General features: G+C 45.3%; 1 protein-coding gene across 1 annotated transcript in view; it reads left to right on the top strand.

Moving 5' to 3' along the window:
- The window catches only part of CCBE1 (collagen and calcium binding EGF domains 1), a 443,744-nt gene that overhangs the window by 357,195 nt on the left and 61,244 nt on the right, over window positions 1–25,305 (top strand). Inside the window, exon 4 of the mRNA XM_068271851.1 lies at window positions 5,125–5,259. Within this exon, the coding sequence (XP_068127952.1) occupies window positions 5,125–5,259 (135 nt within the window). The remainder of the gene's footprint in view (window positions 1–5,124; window positions 5,260–25,305) is intronic.

Consider the following 25,305-nt stretch of genomic DNA (forward strand, 5'->3'; position numbering starts at 1 on the left):
CATCTACATCACCGCTGGCTGAATATTTTTCTGATTAACCCTACTAGTGCCCTCTGGCTTAATGTCCAACTGGCAGGCTCAGCTTTCAGTGATCCTGAACCCTGAGGCTCATCGCGGGCTAAGCTCCCTCCGCAGCCTCCTTGGGCCTAACTGCGAGTTTAAGGCGTTAAAACTTTCTTTGGCATTGCAACCCCGGCTGAGTCATAACTAACATATTAAACTTCATTGCCAGCTTGTGTTCAACTCCCCAAAGTGTCAAGCGGTAGATCATACGAAACAAAGCTGTTAAAAGCAGTGCACTTGGCACAGGAAGGTCCTGCTGAGAATCAGATCTTTCCCTGCCTCCCCGCGATGACAGCCCCCTCACCGTACACTCTGGATGGGCCCTCATCGGACATCGAGACCCACAGTGGATTTCCCGTTTCTGAAGAGATGGAGGAAAAATAAATTGAAAAGTTATTTGATTTTCTTAATTTCTTTTTTTTCCCCTCCAATCTTAAAAATATTTCTGGGGTTGTAAAAACAACAACTTTGTAAGACCCAGCCTAGATCTCAGTTTAGTTCTCATGAATAGCAATGTCTAGCATCCCAGTAGGTGGCTTACATGGAAACTATATCGGACGAGAAAAGGCGGCAAAGTACGAGAGGAAACAGATGTGACATCTCTGTACTGAGGTGTGTCCATACCAGATTCACAATGGAAACTTGTAATGGGATAAGACTATTACACTCCAGACAGGAAGTTTTAATTAAATTAATGTCACTTTAAATTTAGTCATTTTATGATTCAATTTTTTTTATTTTTTTTTAACATTCTCAAAAAGAAATACATTTGCTGGGTGAGGTGTTTAGAGCTTAAAGGGACTCCGAGCAGTGCAGAAACTGTGGAAAGATGCATATCATTTTAAAGCTCTCTTTCTCCTCTTTCCAATGATATATAAACCACCGCCCTACGCCTTTTAGTTTTTGCTATTTTCGCGATCGAATTTGCCGCGACCGCGACTTCGATCGCGAAAATAGAGAAAACTAAAAGGAGTAGGGTGACGATTTAGGTGTCGTCAGAAAGAGGAGAAAGAGAGCTTTAAAATGATATCTGTCTTTGCATAGTAATATTGTATTACACAGGGCGACTTTTTCTGCTGAATGGAGCTGCTGACTTTGAGAAAAAGTCGCCCTGTGTAATACAATATTACTATGCAAAGACAGATATTATTTTAAAGCTCTCTTTCTCCTCTTTCTGACGACACCTAAATCGTCGCCCTACGCCTTTTAGTTTTCTCTATTTTCGCGATCGAAGTCGCGGCCGTGGCAATTTCGATCGCGAAAATAGCGAAAACTAAAAGGCATAGGGCGGTGGTTTATATATCATTGGAAAGAGGAGAAAGAGAGCTTTAAAATGATATGCATCTTTCCATAGTTTTTGCACTGCTCGGAGTCCCTTTAAATTCAGACATACATTTTACCTTAAAGGGAACCAGAGATGAAGCACCCTTGTGTATTTTACCATATATATCAGTAAGAACATTAGAGAAAACACTTACCCTGCTCTCTGTTTCATCCTCACTGCTAAAAGTGTCTGTTATCAGCTGTGATAAGAATCCCGGACTGAGCATTCAGTCTGGCTTTGCAGGGAATAATTATAGCTGAGTCATTATAGCAGAGCCACAAGGGGGCAGGCTTGGGCTTGAAAAGACACCAGAGAAGACAGACTCAGCTATAATCTTTCCGTAGCAAAACTAGACTGAGTGCTCAGTTGGGGATTCTTATCAGAGGTGATAACAGTCAGATTAAACAGAGAGCAATGAAACGAAGAGCAGATTGTAATGATTGTGGAACTTTCTCCGTGATCAGCGCACAACGCGTGCGCTGACACGGCGGAAATCCTCCACAAGCGTGTAATTGCAGGCACCCAGCAAAAGGTGCTACGCACCTGTAGAGGGAAATTCCTGTCGGCAGATGGCGCTGGGGAGTGCAGAGGAACCAATCCTCTGTACCTCCACAAATGCCAGACAGGAATTGTACGAAGCGCAGAACGCAATCGCAAGAGAGGTGATTGCGAATGAGAACGAGCAAAGGGACAGGTTGTATGTGTGTGCGCCAATCCAGTCGCCACCCCGCGACCGCGCACACACAACAGCAGATGTGAAATAGGAACGCGTTCGCGAGAGGTGCGATCGCCAGACATGACACAAGGCAGATCAGAACAGAATACGAGGGTAGCAAAGGCACAGCAAATAATACAATGAGAAGATATGGAAAATAACAAACGCTAGCTAACCGCGAACACCGCACTCATTCGCAACAGTGCACACGGTTATGCGCAGTCTCCACGTGATAAGCACAATAGAGACAAGCACGCCTAACTAACCATCGACAGACAAACATGAAACAGAGGACGCGAACGCTTGCTTAACGGTTACCTCACCGAGCCTCTAGCAAGCGTCCGTAGCAGACAAGACAGACACACGAAAACAGGGACAAGCGAGAGACAGGATCCACAGCACCAGCGAGAAGCGAGTGAGATCCAGGTACAGAGTAGCAGAACCGAAGGATCCACAGCACTAGCGAAAAGTGGCCAGCGCGATCCCAGGAGACAGAACAGAAGGATCCACAGCGCCAGCGAAAAGTGGCTAGCGCGATCCCAGGAGACAGAACAGAAGAGATAGCTGGTAGCAACCGCTGCACCAGCTATACTCCAAGAACAGAGATCAGAACCATTTCCTGTCGACCACCGTTGGGACAGGACAACAGCAACAGAACAAACAAACAGATAAACAATCCTAACTGCACTTAGGGAATCTGCCTAGCACAGTTTCCAGGAATTACTCTAAGCTGATCTTCAAACCAAGAGCATGGCTGACACTCTCTAGTAGTGTGTACTACAAACCCTGAAGGAATGACCAGCCAAGGACTGTGGGTAATCCCAACCTTTATACTGCCAGTCATCACAGGAGGCAGGTAGGGGATTTGCATAACGAATGTATGCAAATTCCTCAGCAGCAAGCTGCAGAACTGACAAAAGGTCTCTCTTAAAGAGACCTGCAGAATGCAGACGTGAACAGTGGTCAAAACGCTGCCTGTCTGCACAGGCAGCTGAGCAGATTCTCACACAGATTAGGTGTTTACTGTCATGTTCCCACTGATTTATAAGGTAAAATACAAGAGTGTGCTTCATCTCATTATCGCAAAAAAAATGTAACATTTAAAATATATTGATATAAAATGTACATTTCTTTTAGAGGAAAATGCACTATAAATTACTTTTTTCCTATGTTGCCATTGCTTACAGTGAGTATTAAACAGCTGACAGATCTTAAAGATTTCGGAGTAGACCATCTCCTCAAGTGATATTCTCAGTAGTTCTTTTATTCTTTGCAATATCACTCCCAGGAAAGGATTACATCTGTCAGATATTTGCTACTTAGTGCAAGTGACAGCAACATAGGAAAAAGCTAATTTATGGGAGAAATCTACACTTTTTATGAATGTATGTTACATTTTTCAATTTTTTTGCATTAGTTGTCATTCAAACTACATCCCTTAGCAGATTAGATCACTGTTATTTCCCAGCATGTTGCCTGATTTTAATTTCGATTGGTTTCTAGCAGACTTATTTTTGCTGGTTGATCAGGGGCGGGGATTTGGCAGGGGTGTGGCGGTATCTATGCAAAACGTTTGGATCCGTTCACATCAGTTTATTTGGAACGGATTTGTTTGTTCCATTCTGACAAGAGTAAGGAAAGTTTGGCTTCTGCATGATTTTTCGAGATTGGCCAAATAAAGCAGACGGCGATGGATGGTGGCAGAGCCAGGCGGAATCAATGCTAGCTGAGAAAGGACAATATCCATTCTTACTAGGCTGCTTGCCATGCAAGTTTCACAAAATACTGACCTACCGCTGTCCATTCTGGTCCTCCACGGCTGCTGCTGCCGTCCATTCGGGTTCCTGCACGGAAGAAACAAAGCCCCATCAGGCTCCCATTGGTTTTCAATACTCCAATATGAATGAGTCATCCCTCCCCAGGGAGGTTTCTCATTGGTACACTGAGTAGTAGACCAATTAAAATCCTACCTGGTGTTCATGGAGAATTCTAATTTTTTTTTTTTTGAAAATCTATGGTGGTGACAGGAACCAAGCAGGCGGGAAAATGGAAAAAACAGAACTGGATGAAAAACACTAATTGCCAGGCATAAATAGAAAATTGCTACGCATGCGCTGGGAATGGCTACTGCAAATCGCTACAAAAGCACTAAGCTTGGTGATTTTTGGTGTGAGCTAAATCTCAGTGGGAGGCATCCTAATGAATGCCCCAGCAGGATATACAGTATATTGCAAAGGTTTAATCAGAAAGCGCTGTCTTACTTTGTGTTATGTGCATGTAAACACACAGCAGGGTTGCTAACCGTCCGTATTTAGACGGACAGTCCATTCAAAACACACAGCAGGGTTGCAATGCTAACCATCCGTCTTTAGACAGACAGTTCATTCAAAACAAGGCACAAATGGGCTGTCTGTACTTTCTCTGTGGGTGTCCGTTCTTTTAAAGAGACCTTGGCTCAGTCTAGAATCTCTAGTGCCATGTGAGCACCTTTAAGCCTCAGTGCTCAAGGTCTGTCCCCATACATGCTGTGTGTCACTTCACACAAGAAGCTTTTCATGGCGTTTAAATAAAACTAGCATACTGCATATACATACTGTTCCAAGAGGTTGCTGCAACCATTAATTTAGCTTTTAAAAAATGTAAAACAGTGACCACGCCCACAGTTGAGCTTTACCCATAACACACTTTAAAAGTGCACTTCTGACTCCGCCCCATCTGTCCAAACGTTTGGGTGTCCAGATTTTCGGGGCTTTTTGTCCCTGAGAAATTAGAAATTAAATTGGCAACTCTGACACACAGTCGTTCTCCAGTGACTGCCACAGTACAGAGTACTGAAATATGTTCAATTTGAGCTTACTGTCAGTTGTGGAAATGCTTGGCTTTCTGCAGATTATAGACAGATCACTGTTCATAACATCCACTTGAAAAAGAATTATTTAAGTCAGGTATATTAATGTTAGTAGAATTTCTTGAGTTTTGCTCCATGTCTTGAAGTGACATTCTTTCTCCCCTCTCCTCACAGATTACGATGTCTGCTCGGAAGCACCGTGTGAGCAGCAATGTACAGATAACTTCGGCCGAGTTCTGTGTACGTGTTACCCCGGTTACCTGTATGACCGGGAGAGGCACAGGAACAGGGAGAAGCCATATTGCTTAGGTAAGTGGAACCATGACTCATCATTCATGTCTAGCTTACTGTACAGCTTCTGTGTCAGAACCCCTGTGTTGTGTCACCTGACCTGCATCGGATCACGTGACACGCCGACTTGCGTGCACAGACTCCAGAAGCCACTAAGAGCAAGAGGAAGGCTGCTACACGTCACTGGAGGCTAGGTAAGTATTTTAAACCCTGCAAACACATACACAACCCCACATAAAGAAAGTTCCCGTTATCCCCTTCAGGCATGCCAGTTAGTTGAGACTTCTGGATAACAGGGACTCTGCTATATATGTTTAATTGGCTCCAAACTTTATTCCCATCCTTTAAATTGATATATTTCTTAACCACTTAAGGGCCACAAGCTTACACTCCCCTAGTGACCAGGTCAATTTTTTTACAATTCAGGGCTCTGCGGTTTTAACAGTGTGCTGCAGGGCCATACAACTAAGCACACAAATGAATCTGCCCTCCTTCTCGTGTCACCAACAGAGCTTTTTGTTGGTGGCATCTGATTGCTGCTGCAATGTTTTTTATTTTTTTAAATTAATTTATGTGCCCTTTTTTTTTGTATAAAATTGATATTTTTCTGTTTATTTATCCCTCCCCCCCATCAGCCAATCCCAGCGTTCAGCTCTCATAGGCATCAGCCTATGAGAGCCGATCGTTCTTGAGCTTCCCCAGGGGACAGCCGAGTGACAGGGCTGTCCCCAGTACAGCGCTGCCGTAGATGGCAGCGCTCTACAATGTAAATATAACAGTCTCCTAGTGGCAATCTGTTAGACTGCGGGGATGCGTACGCATTGGCATGCACAATCCACTGCAAAGCCCCGCCCCAGGACTTGACACCTTTCGGCGTTAGGCCGCCCGGGGGCTGTCACCTTCCCCACCCTATTGGCATTAGGTGGTCGGGAAGGAGTTATTTTCAAATGTTTATAAGAAGAAAAACTAGTGATGATAGAAGGGACCAGTGTGGTTCGAATTCTAAAATTACATCTCTTGCTTATGAATTTTTATTGTTATGTGTGGCAGGCAGGGACGGATTTACCATAAGGAACTGTAGGCTCATGCCTACAGGCGCCTTAGGTAGGAGAGGCGGCTCCCCTCCCTAAAATACCCCCCTACCTAATAGTGGGGCTACTTAATACTGGGGTGGGGGCACATCCACTTCCTAGATTAATGGGAGTAGGGATGCCAACCTAATATGGGGTGTGTGGCCTGAGTTTAGGGGTGGAGTTTAGGGCGCCAGAACGCCTGTGCCTCCAGGCTCCAGAGCTGTAAATACAGCTCTGGTGGCAGGGGTGTGATTAGGGGTGTGACAAGGGTGTGATTAGAGGTGCGGCAGGGGCGTGTCTTAAATTGTCCCTCTTTCTCATCTCAAAAAGTCTCTGCTCAATATTCCACATCTGTTGACCCTTGTACTACATGGAGGTGGTCAAATTGGTCAGCGATGGGCCAATCATAATTGAAAATGTGTAGCAGGCTTAACAAGCCCATGTAATTATACATTCTCTTATCCCCCATCTCAGGTTTCTATTCAGAAAAAAGGAAACACGCACACTTGCATCTAACCTCCCAGCCTTTCAAGGAGCAACAAACGCTCAACATTGATTAGAAACAATACCTGCTCTCCCAGAGTGCACTGGGAGGAGAAGGCTGCATAACTAAGTAGCCTAGGGCAAACATCACTGGAAGGGCGGGGCTACATACCCATAACTCCCAACTGTCCCTCTTTTGGAGGGACAGTCCCTCTTTAGGAGCCCTGTCCCTCTGTCCTTCTTTCCTCCTCATGTGTCCCTCTTTCAGGACTTTGTCCCTTTTTCTATGTAAATGTATATATTTCTCTACTAAAACATGTGTTTGATTGACTCTAAACTTTATTCCCATCCTTTAAATTGATAAATTACTAATTTTAAAATGTTACTATGAAGGAAAATGAACCAGGATAGAAAGGACCAGTGTGGATTGAATTATAAAACAACATATTTTTCTTATGAAATCTTTATGGTATGCATGACTAGGGGTTGTGAGGGGGCGTGATCATGGGTGTGGCAGGGGCGTGGCTTAGGTGTCCCTCCTTCTCATCTCAAAAAGTTGGGAGGTATGCATACCAATGTACAGGAATGATATTGCAAGTGTCTCTGATGCTGCAACCGGGATAATTCATGTTGGCTGTCCTGAATAATGTATTACATTCTACTATGTGCAAGAAGTTTTAAATCAGGATACTACTATGTGTTGTTGTGTTGCCTCTTTAATGTTTTGCCACCTATGATTTTAGAGTGCTTTTCACACAATCAGATATAGGAGTGAGTAGACATAAATTTCTTCTGTTGAGAGGAGTCATTTATTATTAAACAGCTGAGATGTATTTTGTAACCAAAGTGTGAGCAATAAGCAATATAATGGCTATACATATGAGATATATACGCTCGGAACGCAGCCATGCTATGCAGCCCGCACTACAGGAGAGCATTTGGGTTCTACAACACAAGACAATAGGAAACATCTGTAGCAGAGGCTGGAAATAGACAAATAGCTCACAGGACTGAACCTTCCAAATAGCAGTTCTGTGAGCAGTCACGTATCCAGTCCTGCAGCATGCTCTGCCCACCAGCAACACAGACATCTACCTCAGTGTGGCTCTGAATCAAACCCAGACAAAGATCTGCTGAAAGTGTACTGGAGGCCACACAGGGGTGCCAGACAGGGGCGTAACTAGAAATCACTGGGCTCCCCTGCAAAACTTTGGCTGGGGCCCCCCAGCTGTCATTGCTGGAGGGGGGATCGCTAATAGTAGCCCAAGGTGAGGGGGGATTCTGGGCTCCCCCTCCCCGCTGCTGTTTGTGCATGCTCCCCCTTCCTGCACCTCCTCCTGCGCCTAGAAATTGCCCTAGAGGGCCCCAGAGCCAGGGCCCCCCTTAAGGCTTCTCCCCCTAAGGGCCCCCCTGCAGCTGCATCCCTTGCAGGGGCTATTGTTACGCCCCTGGTGCCAGATTAGACACAGAGGCATGTTCCCTGGTCCATGGCATGCCTTTGTGTCCCCTATGCGCCTCTCTCTGCCCCCCCACCCTTGCACCGCACTGTCACCCCCCAGAATTGACGAAAATCAGCTTGTCGTTATCAGATCCGGCTTGCCCCCTGGATCTTGGAAGTATGTTTTGTATAACAAAAAAGTCAGCTCTGGTTCTCTTTAAAAGGAAATAACATAAAGTGGATCTGGAATAAAACCTGGTTCATGCCTTCAATTTTGATTGGCCAATCATGGACCAATTGTTGGGGGGTGGTTACCTGCACAATCTGTTCATAGTATTCAAAATCTGTTGGTCCTCATACTACATGGAGGGGGTCAAATTAGTCAGAGATTGCCCAATCAAAATTGAGGTGTGCACCATGCTTTGGAATTTAAAAAAAAAAAAAAAAGGAATACAATTTTAAATATGAGATGATTTTTGTTTTCCTTTCAAAGATGCAAAACTTCCAAGAAATCTTCAGACTTTGTCCCTGGAAATCCCGTCACCAGTGTCACATGACAAGAAATGGTGACAGCTGAAGGGAGGAAGGGTCGGCAATTTCAGAGCAAAGAAAGATAACATTTAGGCCAAGTTTGCACTACAAAACGTGATTTTCAGAGTGGTTTTTAAAGGATTGTGCATTTTTGCATATTCCTAACTGTCGGGCATAAAATCAAAAATGCTAACCAGCCAATCCAAAAGTTAAAATCTCTATTACTTTTCTTGTCGATAAATGATCATTCCCCAGTTTACCTGACTCTTATTTGGTACACACAAAATTTGGTACACAAAAATTTGCAGGGCATGCTGGGTTGTCCTTTTTTGCTTCTCTACTTCCCCTCAGACTTAACTAATGCAACCTGATTGGCTGAAGCCTCTTTCCCTCCTGTTTTCCCCTCCCACACCTCTGTTCCTCTCTGATTGGCCAATATTTCTCATGCTGAGACAATGCACTTTCTATAGTGAAGGGCGGGTAATACATACACAATCAGGCAGAGAAGCGTAAGGGAGAAAATGACATCGGAATTGGCTTCAAAATAGTCACACTTAAAATGTGAAATGCTAAGAAGGATTTTCTCTTTTTTTACTGTAGAAAAATCACTAAAATCAAAATGTGGACAGTGCAATACAAATGGTATGTAAGTAGAATAAGTATTTATCTACTTATATACAGTATATGTGTTTTTAAAAATTGCTGTAAAAATGGTACCGCCAGCACGTTTTCGATTTTCTCTAAAGCTGCACTGAGAACACTCTCATAGGGTGACACTGCTCTAGCACTTTGCAGGTCGCTGGTGATTAGCAAATGGAGCGCAATCACTCACAGTGTGAACCAGCCCTAAGGCCCCGTTCACACTTGCGGTTGTTTGCCAAACGGACCGGATGACCTGACCGGATCCGGACCGGATCCGGATCGGAACCGTACGGTTCTGATCCGGATCCGATCCGGATCCGGTCAGGTTGCATCAGGTGTTCATCAGGATGCGATCCGGATCCGTTTGGCAAAAGTAACGTAAAAAACAAAAAAAATGTTGGGGTCTGGGAGGTCAGCAGAAGGGGGACCTGTGGAATCAGGCCCTCTGCTGTTTAGCACTCACCTCCACCTGCGACATGCTGCCAACATCTCCGGATCCGGATCCAGCTGTGCTGCTCCACTCCAAAATGCTTGCCCACGTGTCCCCATCCAATATCGCCGCAACAATCCGCATAGGAAGTGGGGTAGAACATCCGGATTTCGCAGCCAGTGTGTTGTGCGCTCTCCGGTTCCCATTGGTTTGTATTGGCCGGATGGTGCAGTCCGGCTCCGCCCCGGATACGGCTGCCGGAGGAGCCGGATCAAAAAATAGCGCATGTTGGAACGGAGGCCGGAGTCCGGATCCGGCCCGGATCCGGTCCGGCTCCGGTCCGGCAGAACGGACGCATGTGAACGGACGCATAGGCTTTCATTGCTATGCCGTGCGTCCGTTCCGGCCGTTCTGCAAGCGGTGCGGCTCCGGCACGGCGATTCCGGACGGCCACCGCTAATGTGAACCGGGCCTAAGGCATTCATCACACTCATCACTGTGATTTTTACCTGCGTTTTGAAGGTTCTTTCACTTTTCCGTGTCTGCATTTTGCAATTTTTGGTTTCTAATTTTAGTTGTAGTTTTTTGAGTGTGTGTGTGCGTTTTGTACTGTATGTGATTTTTCCTTTTGCAGTTTTTTCCTGCTTACCAATGAAGTTCATTTCCATGACATTTTATGTCAATAACTTCAAATTCGCAGTGTGTGTACATTTTCTGTGTTTCCATTTACTTTCACTACATGTGATTCCCACATTGTAGGTGAAAAAAATGCAGCTCTACTGGACATTTTAAAGACACAGAAAAACCGGATCGAAAATTTGCACGAAAAGGCAATTTCAATGCGATACCATTAAAATGCATTAGATGTGGGATGAATGCAAAATTGCAACCCAGGCAGTGAGTTGGGCGCCCGATGTCTTACCAGAAACCGAATGGCTACAGAAGTAGCTAATCAGATACTGTAGTGAAGGAACAGAAGAGCTTATCTATTTCTAGACAATTGATACAATATAGGTCATTTTTCGGCATTGGAGAGTGAATAGTAAAATACTGGTAATTTAAAGTACCGGTATTTTTACTAGCGTGCCATCCAACGCCCGAAACCCAACTCATGCTGCTCTCAAAAATGACGCTCTATGAACCACTACAACAGGTATTTTTCTTTTGCAAGTTTTTTTTTTTAAACTTTTTGTAAAGGATACCCGAAGTGACTTATGTCATGATGAGATAGACATGTGTATGTACAGTGCCTAGCACACAAATAACTATGCTGTGTTCCTTTTTTTCTTTCTCTGCCTGAAAGAGTTAAACATCAGGTATGTAAGTAGCTGACTCAGTCCTGACTCAGACAGGAAGTGACTACAGTGTGACCGTCACTGATAAGAAATTCCCCCTTTTATCTCCTTTTTGCTCTCAGAAGCCATTTTCTGCTAGGAAAGTGTTTTATAGTTGTAATTTCTTATCAGTGATTGTCACACTGTAGTCACTTCCTGTCTGGGTCAGGACTGAGTCAGCCACTTACATGCCTGATATTTAACTCTTTCAGACAGAGAAAGAAAAAAAGCAACACAGCATAGTTATTTTTGTGCTGTACATACCCATGTCTATCTTATCATGTCACATGTCACTTCGGGTATCCTTTAAGCATAAAAAAGAATGCATATATGCATACTGAATGCATATAATGCTACCTGAACTTTAGAACACGTTTACATTGTGTTCTTCACTTTTTAAGTAAGCCCCATATTTTAATATGATTATTGCTAAATTAACAAACCCTGCTCTGCTTCTATAGTCATTGTACAGGATATATGACTGGCTGAGTTTATATTAACTCATACTGCCACCTAGAGGACAAAAGCATAGCTGACGCAGGACACTAGACACGCAGGCTTGCATGCTAATCCTTGTTTACTAGCAGCGCAGCAGAGCATGCAGAATTTTTGCAAAAGACAAAAGCATTTATTTATTTATTTTATACAGAACGTGAAAAGCAAAGCAAATGTTGAATCATAGATGATGTGCTGGCTGTGCTCTGTTTATGTATGAGGCAATGGGAAATCTATGTAATAACATGTCACACCAATCAGAGCTGTGCCTGCTGCCAGTTGTGGAATCATACAGAGAGAGCTGATCTCAGCAGGAGGAAGTAAAGGGGTCTGTTCTGTCCCAAGGGCCATACAGTGCCAGCGCTACCATTAAGGCAATTTAGGCAAACGCAGGGGGGGATTACAGCTGCCCAGAATCCCCCCTCACACCAGGGCCGGTGCAGTGTCTGGGGACAGGCACAAGTTGAGACGCCAGAATATCTGCAGGCATCCTGCAGCTCACAACACTGCCCCTTTTCTTTCATTGCTACAGTTGTCTTTGGATGTAGCAGCAGCAACATGTGTACAGAGCATGGAGCAGCTGTGGGGAACTTAACCGAGTCAGGTATGAGCACAGCCCTGTGCTCTGCTGTGTGAATGCTTCACTTTCCCCTTCATTACCAATGTCGGCTGTCCTCATTATTATCTGTATTTAAAATGCTATTGATCGATCCCGTTGGGTCCCGTCGGTCGGACGGGAAATTGCATTATGTGTACCCAGCATGATGTCCTACCATATTATTATACTGTATCGTGCATGGCTGAGGGAGACCTTTCAGGAATCCCCCCTTGAAAATCCTGGGTTTTCCCCTGGCAAAGGGGCAAATGCTCCAGGGCCCTGCACACACTGACCCCCCCCCCCCCCCCCACACACACACACACACGGACATGGACATGTGAGTTGCAGTACTTTTACTTCAACTAAAAAAGGGATGTTGATTGGAGCTCATACTCTGGGCTCTGGGATCAAAAGTACAGACACCTCTGCATGCGTACGTGAAATAAAGGTGCAGAGGATTGCCGCTAGTAAAATATCACTAAAATATTTTTGGAATCCCAAATTCCTGTTATGAATTTAAAGAAAGCAAATCTAGATTTTTGTATTTCAGCCAACAAGTTTGATGTTTACATTATTGCTTTTCATTCAGCTTCCACTTAAGAGAAATTATAACTTATTTAACATGTAATCATTATACTGCTACGATAAGTGTTTGTACAGTAACACAGATGTTTTATGACCTCTTATTAGCTATAAGGAGACCTACTACACGTTACACACAAACGCAAAAGCCCCCCATACCATAGACCATGCGGGCTGGTATAGCTCAGGGTGTGAAGCCCCACGCGGCTGGGGCTCCGCATTCCGACTATCCCAGCCTGCATAGAGGACAAGGGGTTAAAGTGGCTTGAGAGAGGGGACCCCACGCCATTTTTTTTTTATTTTAATGAAAAAAAAAAATGTTTCAAAAAATAGGTCAAGTTTTCAGGGATCCTTATACAGCCATATTGCGGTCCCTGGCCAAAGAGTTGCCACTTCCCCGAAATTCACTGCTCTTTCTTTTGATATATGGAAATTTACACGACCGTTAGGTTAATTAATTATCTGTCATTTACCACATTTCAATACATACTTTTTTTCCTATCGTAACTTTAAAATCAATTTTCTCCAAAACTATAAGTTCTTTTTGAAAGAATGTTTTCCGTGTTGTTCCCACTGTTCTCCTTAACCACTTGCCGACCGCGCACTTATACCGCGCGTCGGCAAAGTGGCAGCTGCAGGACCAGCGACGCAGTTCTGCGTCACCGGCTGCAAGCTAATTAATCAGGAAGCAGCCGCTCGCGCGAGCAGCTGCTTCCTGTCAATTCACGGCGGGGGGCTCCGCGAATAGCCTGCGGCCCGCCGATCGCGGCTCGCAGGCTAAATGTAAACACAAGCGGAAATAATCCGCTTTGTTTACATTCGTACAACGCTGCTAACAGTAGCAGCGTTGTACCAGATCAGCGATCCCCGGCCAATCAGCGGCCGGGGATCGCTGTCACATGACAGGCAGGAGCCTGTTAGAGGCTGCACAGAACAGATCCGTTCCTGTGCAGCCTCGGATCTCCGGGGAAGGGAGGGAGGAGAGGGAGGGGGGGAATTTCGCCACGGAGGGGGGCTTTGAGGTGCCCCCTCCGCAACACCCAGGCAGGCAGAAGCGATCAGACCCCCCCCCAGCACATCATCCCCCTAGTGGGGAAAAAAGGGGGCGATCTGGTCGCTCTGCCTGCACCCTGATCTGTGCTGGGGGCTGTAGAACAACCCACCCAGCACAGATCAGCTAAAACAGCGCTGGTCCTTAAGGGGGGGTACAGGGGGGGTCCTCAAGTGGTTAACATAGCAAATAGCAAATTTGGTGTTTCTAGCATGTGCAGGGACGCACATTTTTTTTTAAAATTTGCACTAAAGAGAATCTGTACTCTAAAATACTTACAATAAAAAGCATACCATTCTATTCATTATGTTCTCCTGGGCCCCTCTTTGCTGTTTCTGCCACTCCCTGCTGCAATCCTGGCTTGTAATTGGCAGTGTTTTAGTGTTGGGCGAACACCTAGATGTTCGGGTCCGCGAACGTTCGCCGAACATCGCCGCGATGTTCGGGTGTTCGACCCGAACTCCGAACATAATGGAAGTCAATGGGGACCCGAACTTTCGTGCTTTGTAAAGCTTCCTTACATGCTACATACCCCAAATTTGCAGGGTATGTGCACCTTGGGAGTGGGTACAAGAGGGAAAAAAAATTTAGCAAAAAGAGCTTATAGTTTTTGAGAAAATCGATTTTAAAGTTTCAAAGGGAAAACTGTCTTTTAAATGCGGGAAATGTCTGTTTTCTTTGCACAGGTAACATGCTTTTTGTCGGCATGCAGTCATAAATGTAATACATATAAGAGGTTCCAGGGAAAGGGACCGGTAACGCAAACCAGAGTTACAGAGTTACCCTAGGCTATGACCTCTTTGGCCTAGGGGCCCGAAACTCACCAGTCATGTTCCCCCTAAGGGTCCCTACAATGCTAGAAAATTTGGTACTGCTGAGCCATTGCCCTTTGAAAAGATGTGAGATTTTGGAAAGCGAAATAGGGAGGCAATGAAAGTCTATGGGGGATTTTACCAATTTTGGACCCCTGTAACTCTGGTTTGCAGAGATGTAGGGACCCCATCTTTGGAATCCAAGTCTAACAATATGTCTTCTACCTGCATGAGACATTTCGTGAAATTCAGACGTTGCTAACGGCCATAGCTGAGATTTATGTACGTGACCATCACTACCATTGAAATAGCCCAAATAAACAGGTTTTTGTGACCCTAGGCTATGACCTCTTTGGCCTAGGGGCCCGAAACTCACCAGTCATGTTCCCCCTCAACATGACTGGTGAGTTTCAGGCCCCTAGGCCAAAGAGGTCATAGCCTAGGGTCACAAAAACCTGTTTATTTGGGCTATTTCAATGGTAGTGATGGTGACGTACATAAATCTCAGCTATGGCCGTTAGCAACGTCTGAATTTCACGAAATGTCTCATGCAGGTAGAAGACATATTGTTAGACTTGGATTCCAAAGATGGGGTCCCTACATCTCTGCAAACCAGAGTTACAGGGGTCCAAAATTGGTAAAATCCCCCATAGACTTTCATTGCCTCCCTATTTCACTTTCCAAAATCTCACATCTTTTCAAAGGGCAATGGCTCAGCAGTACCAAATTTTCTAGCATTGTAGGGACCCTTAGGGGGAACATGACTGGTGAGTTTCGGGCCCCTAGGCCAAAGAGGTCATAGCCTAGGGTCACAAAAACCTGTTTATTTGGGCTATTTCAATGGTAGTGATGGTGACGTACATAAATCTCAGCTATGGCCGTTAGCAACGTCTGAATTTCACGAAATGTCTCATGCAGGTAGAAGACATATTGTTAGACTTGGATTCCAAAGATGGGGTCCCTACATCTCTGCAAACCAGAGTTACAGGGGTCCAAAATTGGTAAAATCCCCCATAGACTTTCATTGCTTCCCTATTTCACTTTCCAAAATCTCACATCTTTTCAAAGGGCAATGGCTCAGCAGTACCAAATTTTCTAGCATTGTAGGGACCCTTAGGGGGATCATGAATGGTGAGTTTTGCCACTGCTGAGCCATTGCCCTTTGAAATGGTGTGAGATTTTGGAACGGTAAATAGTAAGCCCAATGAAAGCCTATGGGGGATTTTACCAATTTTGGACCCCTGTAACTCTGGTTTGCAGAGATGTAGGGACCCCATCTTTGGAATCCAAGTCTAACAATATGTCTTCTACCTGCATGAGACATTTCGTGAAATTCAGACGTTGCTAACGGCCATAGCTGAGATTTATGTACGTCACCATCACTACCATTGAAATAGCCCAAATAAACAGGTTTTTGTGACCCTAGGCTATGACCTCTTTGGCCTAGGGGCCCGAAACTCACCAGTCCTGTTCCCCCTAAGGGTCCCTACAATGCTAGAAAATTTGGTACTGCTGAGCCATTGCCCTTTGAAAAGATGTGAGATTTTGGAAAGTGAAATAGGGAGGCAATGAAAGTCTATGGGGGATTTTACCAATTTTGGACCCCTGTAACTCTGGTTTGCAGAGATGTAGGGACCCCATCTTTGGAATCCAAGTCTAACAATATGTCTTCTACCTGCATGAGACATTTCGTGAAATTCAGACGTTGCTAACGGCCATAGCTGAGATTTATGTACGTCATCATCACTACCATTGAAATAGCCCAAATAAACAGGTTTTTGTGACCCTAGGCTATGACCTCTTTGGCCTAGGGGCCCGAAACTCACCAGTCATGTTCCCCCTAAGGGTCCCTACAATGCTAGAAAATTTGGTACTGCTGAGCCATTGCCCTTTGAAAAGATGTGAGATTTTGGAAAGTGAAATAGTGAGGCAATGAAAGTCTATGGGGGATTTTACCAATTTTGGACCCCTGTAACTCTGGTTTGCAGAGATGTAGGGACCCCATCTTTGGAATCCAAGTCTAACAATATGTCTTCTACCTGCATGAGACATTTCGTGAAATTCAGACGTTGCTAACGGCCATGGCTGAGATTTATGTACGTCACCATCACTACCATTGAAATAACCCAAATAAACAGGTTTTTGTGACCCTAGGCTATGACCTCTTCGGCCTAGGGGCCCGAAACTCACCAGTCATGTTCCCCCTAAGGGTCCCTACAATGCTAGAAAATTTGCCACTGCTGATCAATTGCCCTTTGAAAAGATGTGAGATTTTGGAACTGTAAATAGGAGGCCCAATGAAAGCCTATGGGGGATTTTACCAATTTTGGACCCCTGTAACTCTGGTTTGCAGAGATGTAGGGACCCCATCTTTGGAATCCAAGTCTAACAAAATGTCTTCTACCTGCATGAGACATTTCGTGAAATTCAGACGTTGCTAACGGCCATGGCTGAGATTTATGTACGTCACCATCACTACCATTGAAATAGCCCAAATAAACAGGTTTTTGTGACCCTAGGCAGGGGCGTAGCAATAGGGGTTGCAGAGGTAGCGACCGCATCGGGGCCCTTGGGCCAGAGGGGCCCCGAAGGGCCCTGCCGCAATTACAGTATTAGCTCTCTATGGGCCCTGTGCTCATAATAATCACTTCTATAGATACTTTGAATAGTGGTGATCATTAACAAGCTGTTCCCCATCCCCTTCTTGCACCTCTGACACTGTAGTTTCCATTGGCAGGTTTTGGTGTGCCGTATCAATTGTTATGTATAGAGTGCTTGGGGGGCCCCATTGTAAAACTTGCATCAGGGCTCATAGCTCCTTAGCTACGCCACTGACCCTAGGCTATGACCTCTTCGGCCTAGGACTGCATTGAATGCGACCCACGCATTGTGCGCATTCTGGACAACACCAATTACTGGGTTTATACCCTTCTGGATCCACGGTACAAACACAATGTTCCAAAACTGCTTGAAGAAAGAGTCCGACAGGGCAAAATGGAAGAATACCAGCAGGCCCTTGTGGAGACTTTAAAGAGGAGATTGACATCCTCCCCCTCCTCTAGCCAGTTGTTCGCCGACAGACTGACTTCCGCAAACCCAGGACGACCAGGAGGGCAGCAAACAACACAAGCCGCAGCTAGTGCCCAAAAGGGAATGGTATCGGCAGTGTCCTTGGAGTGGGAAAATTTTCTGACACCCATGCAGCAGCACACAGAACAGCAAGCGTCCAGATCCACCTCCAACACCGATCGCCTGGAGAAGATGGTCAAGGACTACATGTCAGATGGCATAGCTGTGTTGAACAATCCATCTGCACCCTTCAACTATTGGGTATCGAAGCTAGACACCTGGCCCAAACTGGCAATGTACGCAATAGAGGTGCTGGCTTGCCCGGCAGCCAGCGTTATGTCGGAACGCTGTTTCAGTGCTGCCGGAGGCATTGTCACAGATCGGCGTATCCGCCTCTCCACAGAAAATGCAGACCGTCTGACTCAAATTAAAATGAATCAATCCTGGATTGGAAACGACTACGCAACACTCCCGGACCCCAACCAAGTAACATGAACAATGAACATCTGTGATGGGTTAGCGTTTCCGGTCCCTGTTTATTGAACCTCTCATCTGTATTACATTTATGACTGCATGGCGACAAAACGCAAATTGCTATCCGCACGCTTCTTGTCCTCATGCAAGACCTGGGTTGTTGTGTCTCAAAGCGTGGCCTTCTCCTCCTGCGCCACCCTCCTCCTGTTCCATCACGTGTGCTGCTGCTGGGTTAGCGTTACCGGTCCATTTTCCTGGAACCTCTTATATGTATTACATTTATGACTGCATGCCGACAAAAAGCATGTTACCTGTGCAAAGAAAACAGACATTTCCCGCATTTAAAAGACAGTTTTCCCTTTGAAACTTTAAAATCGATTTTCTCAAAAACTATAAGCTCTTTTTGCTAATTTTTTTTTCCTCTTGTACCCACTCCCAAGGTGCATATACCCTGTAAATTTGGGGTATGTAGCATATAAGGAGGCTTTACAAAGCACGAAAGTTCGGGTCCCCATTGACTTCCATTATGTTCGGAGTTCGGCTCGAACACCCGAACATCGCGGCCATGTTCGGCCCGAACCCGAACATCTAGATGTTCGCCCAACACTACACGTGACCCGTTCGGCCAATCACAGCGCTAGCCGAACGTTCGGGTAACGTTCGGCCATGCGCTCTTAGTTCGGCCATATGGCCGAACAGTTTGGCCGAACACCATCAGGTGTTCGGCCGAACTCGAACATCACCCGAACAGGGTGATGTTCTGCAGAACCCGAACAGTGGCGAACACTGTTCGCCCAACACTATTTACAAACAAAAAACATGGCTGCTAACCAGACTGACAGGCTCAGAGAAGCTCTGTCTGTGACTCATACAGCAACAACACACAGCACACAGAGCCTGCAGGGGACGTGGAGGGTGTGTACATAGCTTCTCCCTATCACAGCAGAGCCTGAGCAGACAAAGCCGACAAAGGAAAGAAGATTAGATTATATAACAGAGATATTACAGTGACTGTGCAACTAGAAAAGGCTGCAGTAAGACAGACCACATTAGAACAGGTATAGGAACTTATAGCATAGAAGAAATAAGGCTGAAATTTTTTTTACAGAGTCTCTTTAAATGCAAACGGCAAACAGCCCAAGTTTGCTGTTAACTGTCCACCAGCGAACTGTTCGGGCCATCTCTATTAGCAATGTCTTGATTCATTTTTTTTTCTCCTACTACTACTAGTAAAGTTACTCTATAATAGCAATGAGAAATACACAGTTACCAGATTCTGCAAAAAATCTGTTGAAGCAGTGGTTTAGTGCGGAAGCCAGCAGAAGATACCTTGTTATCAAAACAATGATGACAGATATTGAGGTACCACCGCGATTCAGCATTTTGTGAAATGCGTATGTTGTGCAATTCACAGGGTTATGCACTTCCTCATAGAAACTACTGGCAGAGTGGCCCCTGCAGTCAGGGAGTGGGGCGCTAGAGCCATGCAAGGCCCAACTTCCTACCCTCCATACCTTCAAAGCAGGGACCCTTCTAAAGTAAGTTGTTATGGCCACATGTGCTCATTCGGATTCCGCGGAAATGCTATTTCCGAAATTCCGATCGGAAATTGCATTTCCGCATCGGAATGCGGAAATCGGTAATGCAAGTGCAGTAGGCGGATTTCCGCCGGAAATCGCGGAAATTTCCGCCGGAAATCGCGGAAATTCCACCCGACTTTAACATCGATTTTCTCAAAAATTTTGAAGGTCTTTTTGAAAACTTTTTTTGCATCTTGTTAAGAAGATTCTGTTTTATAATCCCTAGAAATCTGGTGTTTCTAGGACTTAAGGGGGCTTTTCTATTAACCGCTAAAGTCGGCGGATTTTTACTGTAATGTAAAATGCAGAAAATCGGCATCTGCCCATTTTCTGCATTTCACATTACAATAAAAAATCCGCCGACTTTAGCGGTTAATAGAAAAGCCCCCTTAAGTCCTAAAAACACCAAATGTTCAGGGATTATTAAACAGAATCTTCTGAACAAGATGCAAAAAAAAGTTTTCAAAAAGGCCTTATAGTTTTTGAGAAAATTGATGTTAAATTCGGGCGGAATTTCCGCGATTTCCGGCGGAAATTCCGCATTGGAATGCGGAAATTGGTAGCGGAAAGCGGAATCGGTAATTGGCAATGGCGGAATGCGGATTTACCGCGGAATCGGAAATTGGCATTTCTGACCATCCCTAGACCTCCATGACAGTGTGGTCACCATATCTCCCTCCAGCTGCTAAACCGGAAGAAAGTGCTGCCGCGGCCGGACACTTCTGTGACAGCCAGATTACCTTGACCAGCCCTCCCGAATGCTGCCCAGGAGTCGGGACCTACCTCAGAAATGAACATTACTGCACCTTTTGAACTGGAACACCTTCAACCGTCACTGACAGATGTCAGCAATTAGGATCCTCAGCAGCGTCAGCCATCACACAGCCAGTTTCTTTCATGAAGATCTGAGTCATCACAGCTGAACCGTCGCCTTCCTCTGTCCCCCTCCCCCTTTTGAAGTTTACTTAGGGTGGTACGGCAACCTCGGCCCTTGGCTTCTGAACATTTTCCCCCTTTACTCTCACCATCCCCCCCCCCCCTTCCCGGCATTCTTACGGAACCTGTGTGAGCCAAACCAATTATGGTTACAAACCAACCCCCCCCCCCCCCCCCCCTTGCCCCATTTTGTACTTGGCAAAATAAATTATTGTGACTTCCTGTGAGGTCACCATGAAATACAAACACAGGAAGTAAAGATGCAAAAAGGCGACACAACCTAATGCAGATGCACTGAAAAACACACCTAAACAAGCTGGTAAGTGTGTTATGTGTTTTTGACTGCAATAGTGTTTTTCAGTTAAAAACAAGCCCTAAATCATTAAAAAGTAAACCCAAAGCAGATTCTCATTATCAAGGCAACGGTCACAAGAATTAAAATGTTAGACAGTGTATCCAGACCAACTCATGACTTCCACGGGGTACTGCATGCCAGTTCCAGCAATATAAGCGTTTAAGTGATCAGGGGTGTAATTACAAACAATGGAGTTCCCATTGAAAATCTCTTAATTGCCCTTTTTGGAATCCACCCCCCCCTCTTTCCCCATACGTGTGGCCTGAACACCATTCCTCCTTCACCAACCCCCAGTAATTATGAACAGTGAGGCAGGTGCCTCAATGGAAAGTACTGCCAGGAAGTAATCCCCCTTCATGGAAGTGGCACAACCTCCTTCCCATGTTACAAAATAGTGCAGTGTTGTACTATATTGACCTGCTCAAGTACTGCGCTGGATATCTCCTGCTCTTCCGTGCAGCTGCTTACTCTATGCTGTGTACCTCTCTCAAGCTCCCCAGAGTCTTCCTGCTTGCCACATAACATGCATCGGGTGCTGGAGGTAAGTATGCATCATAGAGTATGGGGCTGCAGGCAAGAGCAGACAGGGCATGACACAACACTGGAGCAAGTAGGAAGAGGAGCAGCCCCCGTTCAAGTCACAGGGGCCATTGTTGTCCATTGGATATGATCTACCACTCTATATTGCCTACCCTGCCTTGAGAAATGGACCTCATCACGTTGGTTACATCCTGACATTGATGGATTAGAGAGTTTATCAGCAGTTACTCTTAGGGCTGGATTTACCATAAGGCTCTGTAGGTACGTGCCTACAGGCGCTTGATAATAGAAAGACAGCTCACTCTGCTCCTTGAGCGGCTCTCTCCCTCCTTCCCTATGCAGAGTCATGAGCACAGTGTAAATAAAAGGTAATGACCTTGATCTCGGCATTCTACTGATGAGATCTCCCTTCTCTCAGGGGCAACATAATACTGAGGGTACCTCTGGCTATCTAATACTAAGGGGCACCTGTAACTACCTATGAAGGGCAAGGGAACTAAAGGAGCAGCGACAGCTGGGACAGCCAGCACACTTGCGGTGCGGTACGATGGGTGTTTGTAGGTGCATGGAGGGCGGCAAAGTGTAGGGTGCCAAGACATCTGTGCCTATAGGATATTGTGATGTAAATCCGGGCCTGGTTACTCTGAAAATACAACCCCGTCATGCCGTGTGATTCTCTTTTGCATGGAAATTACTCCTTATGGCAAATAGTAAATAAACCTTGCAACCTCGTTAGTTGAGATTAGACATACAGAGACACTAGCTGATGGAAGGCTGAATGAATAAATAAACTCACCACAAGTCACATGGTCTTTACCCAGCAATCCATTTCCTTTCTCTCCTAAACATTTGTATCTTAGACAAAATTATTAGTTGCATTCATCTTAATAGAGATCTAAAGCACTTAACTGTCTTAACCTATTACCCGTTCCTCTTGGTTCGCTGCATTTGGACACACTGGCATATTTTATAGTAGAATTTCATTACATATATATGTTTTTTTTTTTAAATCCTGGCTTCTACTCAGGCTTCGTGTATTTTATGATCTGCTTGTAATGTCACGATATAAATCTTGCGGACACTTGCGTGCTCTGCCTCTCATTGATCTTGGACATCACTTGAACCAGATGGTTCACTTGGAAAATTCATCCTAAAACTCATTCCTCTGTTTCTATGTAATCTTAGGATGGCAGGCCTCGGAGATACGGATCCATGCAATGCTCCGATCCCCGGGGGAAGAACTGTGCCCTTCACGATGAATGGAACACATCAGCTGACTAGAAAATCTGGAGTCTTATCATTTTTTAAATGAGGTGTTTACTACTAAAGACAGGGACTAAATTAAAATGTATGGTGCTCTGTAGACATTATGGCGTAAGAAACAGATACATGGATAAAAGAGATTGATGGACATCTTTTGTGAGATCCTGACCCAGTAGCTCCCCGGTAGGGAAAAGAAGACTGTTTAGTGTATCTCAACACTTAAAATGTATTCGGTAATGTTTTTCTTATGGGGTGAGCCTGAAGTAGTTCACCAGCAAGAAGTAAAAGCCTATAGAATCAGAATCGCTTTTAATCAACAAGTACGGCACGTGTCGTACCCGGAATTATTTGTGGTACACATGGCATAGGCAAAGTACAAAAGACAGGCATACACAGATGTGCAAAACAGACAATTACAGATGTGCAAGTACATATGACAATTATAGGAGATCAACAGTTAGAGCAACCCTGCCTGGCCTTCGCCTAGTCATTTAGAGCAGTTCTGGCCAGGTCGTGGAGCAAGTGCTGACCCAAGGGTGCTCTAAAGAACCGGATAGGTGGCTGAGAAGTTATGCTGACCTAAGAGGATAGAGTCATGCCGGGGAGGCTGTCCTGGTCATGGAACGGTGTTTAGCAGAAGAACCACATGGGTGAAGGAGTCCATGTGCCTGGTGGTTCTGGCACAGATAGTTCTATAGCGGCAACACAATGACAAGAGCTTGAAGTTGCGTCTGCCTGGGTGGGAGAATTCGTGGGAAATCCTGGAGGCCCTTGCCCTCATCCTAGCAGAGTGGATGAGATCAAGAGGTGGCAGGGGAGATCCGATGATCTTCTCTGCATCATTAATGACTCTCTGCAATTTGTTCCTATTGCTAGCAGTCGCACCAGCATACCAGACAATGACTGAGGAGCAAAGGATATAGGTAGGTGGAATATAGAGAGAGGTGGAACACGTGTTTGTAATTTATTGAACCTGCCCAAAGATTCCTCATTGTAGATATCCAGCTAATCCAGGGATTCTGACAGCCCAGGTAACTCATTAACCACCCTGGCGTTCTGATAAGATCGCCAGGGAGGCTGCGGGAGGGTTTTTTTTAAATTAAAAAAAAACTATTTCATGCAGCCAACTGAAAGTTGGCTGCATGAAAGCCCACTAGAGGGCGCTCCGGAGGCGTTCTTCCGATCGCCTCCGGCGCCCAGAATAAACAAGGAAGGCCGCAATGAGCGGCCTTCCTTGTTTTGCTTACACCGTCGCCATAGCGACGAGCGGAGTGACGTCATGGACGTCAGCCGACGTCCTGACGTCAGACGCCTCCGATCCAGCCCTTAGCGCTGGCCGGAACTTTTTGTTCCGGCTGCGCAGGGCTCAGGCGGCTGGGGGGACCCTCTTTCGCCGCTGCTCGCGGCGAATCGCCGCAGAGCGGCGGCGATCGGGCAGCACACGCGGCTGGCAAAGTGCCGGCTGCGTGTGCTGCACTTTATTTGGCGCAAATCGGCCCAGCAGGGCCTGAGCGGCAGCCTCCGGCGGTGATGGACGAGCTGAGCTCGTCCATACCGCCCAGGTGGTTAAAGCAGGACCTCCAGCAAAGTGATCATGAAACCCCCAACTAAATCCCAAATTCTTTGAAAAATGACAGAAAAAACAATTAAATATAAGAAACCACTAAGTATAGTACTTAAAAATGGGAAGACTTCCAGTAGAAGAGTTAAGGTGGCCATTAATGATACAATTTGTCGAACAATGGTTTATGAACGATTATTTGTCAGATTGATGGGATGGATCTGAAAATTGGGTCGATTTCATTAATCTGAACGGATTGGTTAGGAGATTTTCGTCTGTAAGTGGTCCCAAACGATCATTTCCGATTGTTCATAGGAATAATGGTTTGTAAACGATCCTTCACCGAATTGTATCTTAGGTGGCCACCTTAATACATACAGGATATAGGTGACAACATAGGCAAAGCACTAAGAAGGCAGGAAGAGAATTGTTCCTATTTCTGCTCGGGTATCCGTGTATTAGATTTTAGTATCCCTGTATGATACTCAGGTATCCCCGTATCATTCTCGGGTATCCCCGTATCATATTCGGGTATCCCTATCTCATACTTTTTTTGTTGCATCTCTCTCTATAACACGGTCAATGGCAAAATAAAAACTGTTATCCAGGTCAACTAGAATCCTTAGATACCAGGGTCGGAGTTTCACCCACTAAGTGTTTTAGGGAAGTTCTACAGGTGAGGGACTTGTATAAGAAGTACTTACCACCTTAGAGGAAAGAAACAAAAAGGCCTTTATTAGCAATAACACTTTCTTTAAGGCACCAAAAAAAACAATTAGCACTTCCTGCTAGATAGTTGTTTACCTCCTAGTGGCAC

The sequence above is a fragment of the Hyperolius riggenbachi genome, chromosome 1 (assembly GCF_040937935.1).
Source record: "Hyperolius riggenbachi isolate aHypRig1 chromosome 1, aHypRig1.pri, whole genome shotgun sequence".
In the NCBI taxonomy this organism is placed as follows: Eukaryota; Metazoa; Chordata; class Amphibia; order Anura; family Hyperoliidae; genus Hyperolius; species Hyperolius riggenbachi.